The sequence below is a fragment of the Oncorhynchus kisutch genome, linkage group LG24 (assembly GCF_002021735.2).
Source record: "Oncorhynchus kisutch isolate 150728-3 linkage group LG24, Okis_V2, whole genome shotgun sequence".
Taxonomy (NCBI): domain Eukaryota; kingdom Metazoa; phylum Chordata; class Actinopteri; order Salmoniformes; family Salmonidae; genus Oncorhynchus; species Oncorhynchus kisutch.
In genome coordinates this window covers 14,429,460-14,435,595 of record NC_034197.2, presented here as the reverse complement: position 1 = coordinate 14,435,595, position 6,136 = coordinate 14,429,460, and the positions used below count along the sequence as shown (strand labels likewise).

Below are 6,136 nucleotides of genomic sequence, written 5' to 3'. Positions count from 1 at the left end.
GCCTCTCGGTGAACGGTTTCTTGTTTTTTTATGGCCCCATACAGTTTGTTGAGTGTCAGAGTGGTATTGACTTGTGGAGCGATGTAGACAGCTGTGATAATTACGAATGCGAACCTTCTTGGTAGATAAAACGGTCTGCAGCTCACCATGAGGTATTCTACATCAGGTGAGCAAAAGCTCGAGATTTCCTTCACACTTGAAGCAGAACACCAGTTGTTATTTAGGAAAAAACACACTCCACCTCTTTTTGACTACCCCGAAGCCGGCGTCTGATCCTGCGGCTGCATGGAGAATCCACTGAGTACTACGTGCATAGCGTCCTCATCCAGCCACGTTTCAGTAAGACATATAATATTGCTGCTTTTCAAGTCTCTCTGATAGGAGACTAGAACGAAGCTCATCCATCTTATTCTCGAGTGATGGAACATTTGCCAATAGAACGGAGAGGAGCGCCGTTCAGTTTTCTCTTTGCCTAAATTTCACTAGGACTCCACCTCATCTCCGGCGTCTACACCTGCAGCGTTTTGGTAGCCCATGGAACAAATAATAGGATCCAGTATGAACAGTGGAACAGCTGATTTGGAGTTGAAGACGTATTTGAATTCAAAATTGAGGTGAAACTGGCGATCTGATGTCCAGAAGTGCTTGGCGGTCAAATGTGATAATCATATGAACTTTCTGTACAAAAAAAAGTAAAGATAAACAAAATAAAAGTCACTATATGGCAAGGTTGGAACTCGTAAGATGTTGACCTTCTCAGTCAGTGCCATCTTTATTGTCCTTATTTTAAACAATTAATTAGGCCTATAAGGGTTCATTAGTGATCTATCAGATACATATACTTTTTTTTTTTACTGTCAACAACATATAAACCGTTTACAGCCACCTTTAAATTGTACCTTAATGTAAAGGGTTACCAAAAGTTTTAGAAATGTTACTTTTAAACTGCGATATGCATAATAATAATACATTTACCATGCATGACTATAACAGCCTTATTGTATTAAAATATGAATTGCCAGGCTACTTATTATTGACAATAATAAATGGTATTACTATCATTACAGGCCTATTAATTATATTATTATTAAACACTTTAAAATCCAATTAAATCCAATTAAATAGACAATAGAGGCAATTGAAAAATAGATGATGAAAAATAGATCGTATTTACTATAGTAGTCTGCAATAGGCTGGTTATAGGGCCTACATCTCGATTGGAGGCTGAACATTCCATGCACTGAACAACTCCTCCCATCCAACTATAAGAGCTATGTGGGCCGGTACACTGACTATGAGATGCTCAAGACTTTGAAAAAACACGTGGCTGAGGAAAACTAGACATTTCTAACTCGTTTTGGAACTACCAATAGGCCTATTTTAGACATAGGCCAAGTCTACATTAGGTCACCAAGATGCATGCATAGAAGATTAATTCGTTTAGGGATTTGTTTGCTCCTCTTATTTTTTCTTGGGCCATCGTTTTAGAGACCCAGACCCAAAACATTTCGATGATGACCTTTGCCATGCTGCGGCCAATTGCGACTCATCTGATCAGCTACCCGGACCTGAGTATGATGTCCGAGGACGAGGAGAACCGCAGCGAGAGCGACGGCAGTTCGGATCAGAGCTATGGATGCTGCGTAGCCGCGGACAAACGGCGGAGGATTTCTCTAAAGTCGGGAGGCAGCAGTGTTGTCATTGTGAAACAGCGGAACGCAGCCAATGCCAGGGAGCGCGACCGAACCCAAAGTGTCAACACTGCATTTACTGCACTTCGGACTCTAATACCCACTGAGCCAGTGGACAGAAAGCTCTCCAAGATTGAGACGCTTCGCCTAGCATCAAGCTACATCTCCCACCTCGCCAACACCCTGCTGCTCCGTGACGGGAATGGAGATGGACAACCTTGTCTTGGCGCGGTTTACGCGCAAGGAGAGAGCAGAGGAAAGCAGCCTCGCACCATCTGCACCTTCTGTTTGAGCAACCAAAGAAAAGGGGTAATTTAATGCGTTTTATTAAATATTATTGTCCACAATTCAAGTGGAAAAGGTTTAGATCAGTGAAGAAAACAATAGATTGAAAACATGGCTGAACGTCAGGCAAATAGCAATCCAATTATAGACAGGCCCTGCCTATCACGTTGTTGGGAAGTAATAGGGAATTATTTGTTTTTGGAAGACATACATTTGACACTGATTGACATTTCCAAATTATTATTTGTTCTATTCTGTATCGAAATCTTCGCGCGTAAAACAATATTTCCCCCATTTTCGCACGTAAAAACAATATTTCCCTCATCTTCGCACGAGGCGTCATTATGCCCATACTGAGGGGTCAACGCGACACCTAAAATTTGATAAATGTGATTGAACTATTTCTTTAACTTTTCTTTTACAATGTTTTTTAATTAATTCAAGGATATTGAATTTGTTCATCGGTGTTCCCTCAAGATGACGCCTCTTTCTTCCACTGCCAGTGTTTCATGTATTAGCATTTTGAAGAACAAAATATTTAAAATATATAGGATAGCCTATTATTTTGTAAAAAGAAAACATACATTGTTTGCACAAGTTTTTTTATTTATTTGAATTTATGCCTAATGCAATATTCAATACACATTTATAACAGAATAGTATTACATTTATGTAATACACTTTAAGTAACCTTAAATCAGTGGCGCTAATACTATATCAGCATCGCCATCATTATTATCATCGTCATCATTATTACCATATACTGTATACTGTTGTTTATGTGTTGTTGTTGTCGTTGGTTGTGGTATATGCAGTGCCATTTTGAAATTGTTCACTTATTAATTGTCCCCAAAAACGTGCTTTTCCCCCCCCAGATAAAGGATAGCAAAGACTGTCTGAAGATGCGAGGCGTTGATTCTCTGAGGGTGAACCGCAGATAGAAGGCCGTGAAACACAACAACAAGAACCCGAACCAGAACTCCTCATCCACAAACTCAGGGAACACTAAAAGCAGGCCATAACAGAACCATTCTCATCATGCTGGAGAACATTATATAACAAGAGACTATTTATGCTTGAGAGAATGCCGTGAGAGGCACGGAACAAACCAATGTCCAATGTGAATGAAGCCTTTAACAAATGCAGTGCATTTATAGATAGAGAAATTATAGATGTGTATATTTGTGTGATATTTGTGTTGTACATGTATTACATTTTGAAATAAAATAATTGTTTTATCTGAATGAAATTTCTCCTAGTGGTTTTCTTTCCTTTGAACACGTGTGTATATTCCTCCTCTGTTGTTGCAGTTAAGATTCATTTAAAGACACATATGACAGACCTATTCACTTGATTCCTTGTCTAGTTCATGCCAGGGCACAGAAAAACAGGAAAACGTTGAGACTGAGATTTGAGGACTTTTCCATATTTATTCTTTATGTTGCTAAGGATTTCCTCATGGCAACCCCTGTGCCAGAGTAGATGGCAGGCGGTCAGTTAGGGTACAAGGTTATAAAAACACGAGAAATGTTACATTGACTAAAACAGCATTTACAATTAAAGCATTTAGGGTCGGGTATTGATTGTAAATGTTTTTCTTAATGCAATGTAAAACTATAAAAGCTTTGGAGATGGTACAAGCATTTATGTGTGTGTACTGTATGGTCCAAGAACATGACATTTACTGCATTCAAAACAAAACCCTGGGAAAATGAGTCCAACAGTTTAAGAGTACAAAATAAGGTTAACATCCTCAAGAGAATTAAGCTGGGCGCCAATCGTCTGCTGGGTGGCATCTCCAAGAGGCTTGTCAATGAATACCTCTAATGGCAGGTTTATTTGGTCTTAACAGTTACACAGGAAAGATAAGGAGAAAGGAACCCTCTACATTAAGCACTTATCTAGATATCCTTGATTAGACTCAAATCTATTTCAGTTTCAGTCAAACAATCAGGAGCTCAATTTAAAGTTTCTCTCTCTCTCTCTCTCTCTCGCTCTCTCTCTCTCTATTCAATTTCAATTTAAGGTGCTTTATTGGCATGGGAAACATATGGTTACATTGCCGAAGCAAGTGAAATAGATAATAAACAAAAGTAAAATAAACAATAACAAATTAACAGTAAACATTACACTCACAAAAGTTCCAAAAGAATAAAGACATTTCAAACGTCATATTATGTCTATATACAGTGTTGTAATGATGTGCAAATAGTTAAAGTACTAAAGGGAAATAAATACAAATAAATATAGGTTGTATTTACAATGGTGTTTGTTCTTCACTGGTTGCCCTTTTCTTGTGGCAACAGGTCACAAATCTTGCTGCTGCAATTGCACACTGTTTTGTTTTACCCATTATATATGGAACTTTATAAAAATAGGATTGTTTTCAAATTCCTTGTGAGTCTGTGTAATTTGAGGGAAATATGTGTCTCTAATATGGTCGTACATTTGGCAGGAGGTTAAGAAGTGCAGATCAGTTTCCACCTCATTTTGTGGGCAGTGTGCACATAGCCTGTCTTCTCTTGAGAGCCAGGTCTGCCTTCGGCTGCCTTTCTCAATAGCAAGGCTATGCTCACTGAGTCTGTACATAGTCAAATATTTCCTTAATTTTGGGTCAGTCACAGTGATCTGGTATTCTGCTACCGTGTGTACCCTCTGTTTAGGGCCAAATACTATTCTAGTTTGCTCCGTTTTTTTGTAAATTCTATACCAATTTGTCAAGTAATTATCTTTTTGTTTTCTCATGATTTGGTTGGGTCTAATTGTTTTGCTGTCCTGGGGCTCTGTGGGTTCTGTTTGTGAACAGAGCCCCAGGACCAGCTTGCTCAGGGGGCTCTTCTCCAGGTTAATTTCTCTGTAGTTAATGGCTTTGTTATGGAAGGTTTGGGAATCACTTCCTTTTAGGTGGTTGTAGAATTTAATAGCTCTTTTCTGGATTTTGATAATTAGCGGGTATCGGCCTAATTCTGCTCTGCATGCATAAAAGGCAATTGGTTCTATAACTGATTCAAGAAATCAGTAATTGGTATGTCTAATGTTATGTTCCTTTTGATGGATGGCATAGCAGGCCCTTCTTTCCTTGTCTCTCAGATCGTTCACAGATTCGTGGAAGTTACCTGTGGCGCTGATGTTTAGGTATGTATACAAAAATATGTGCCTTGCAAAAATATTCAGCCCCCTTGGCATTTTTCCTATTTTGTTTTGCATTAGAACCTGTAATTTAAATGCATTTTTATCATGTAATGGACATACACAAAATAGTAAAAGTTGGTGAATTATTTAAAAAAAAAATGGAAAAGTGGTGCGTGCCTATTTATTCACCCCCTTTGCTATGAAGCCCCTAAATAAGATCTGGTGCAACCAATTACTGTCAGAAGTCACATAATTAGTTGAAAAAAGTCCACCTGTGTGCAATCAAAGCAAAATCAAAGTTTCACCTTACAGTGAAATGCTTACTTACAGGCTCTAACCAATAGTGCAAAAAAGGTATTAGGTGAACAATAGGTAGGTAAAGAAATAAAACAGTAAAAAGACAGGCTATATACAGTAGCGAGGCCACATACAGACACCGGTTAGTCAGGCTGATTGAGGTAGTATGTACATGTAGATATGGTTAAAGTGATGAACAGAGAGTAGCAGTAGCGTAAAAGAGTGTACCGGCATTCAGAGGAAGAAGGTGAGGACCAAGATGCAGCGTGGTACCTGTTCATATTTATTAAATAGAACTGAACACTAAACACAAAGTAACAAAAGGAATAACCTAAACAGTTCGGAAAGGTGGTACAAACACTAAACAGAAAACAACTACCCACAAAACCCATGTGGGCAAGAGTTACCTAAGTATGGTTCTCAATCAGAGACAACGACAGACAGCTGTCCCTGATTGAGAACCATACCGGCCAAAAACAAAGAAATACAAAAACATAGAAAAAGGAACATAGAATGCCCACCCTAGTGACACCCTGGCCAAACCAAAATAGAGAATAAAAAGCCTCTATGGCCAGGGCGTGACAAAGATGGGTTGGCGGCTGGTGGGTGGCGGGACACAATGCAGATAGCCAGGTTAGCCAATGTGCGGGAGCACTGGTTGGCCGGCCCAATTGAGGTAGTATGTACATGAATGTATAGTTAAAGTGACTATGCATATATGATGAACATAG

General features: G+C 39.0%; 1 protein-coding gene across 1 annotated transcript; it reads left to right on the top strand.

Moving 5' to 3' along the window:
- The first annotated feature begins 1,288 nt into the window (after nucleotides 1–1,288).
- Nucleotides 1,289–3,212, top strand: tcf15 (transcription factor 15). Its single transcript, XM_020459709.2, has 2 exons — nucleotides 1,289–2,000; nucleotides 2,852–3,212. The coding sequence occupies exons 1-2, from the start codon at nucleotides 1,512–1,514 to the stop codon at nucleotides 2,915–2,917; spliced, it is 555 nt and encodes a 184-aa protein (XP_020315298.1). The 5' UTR covers nucleotides 1,289–1,511; the 3' UTR covers nucleotides 2,918–3,212.
- The last annotated feature ends 2,924 nt before the right edge of the window (nucleotides 3,213–6,136 follow it).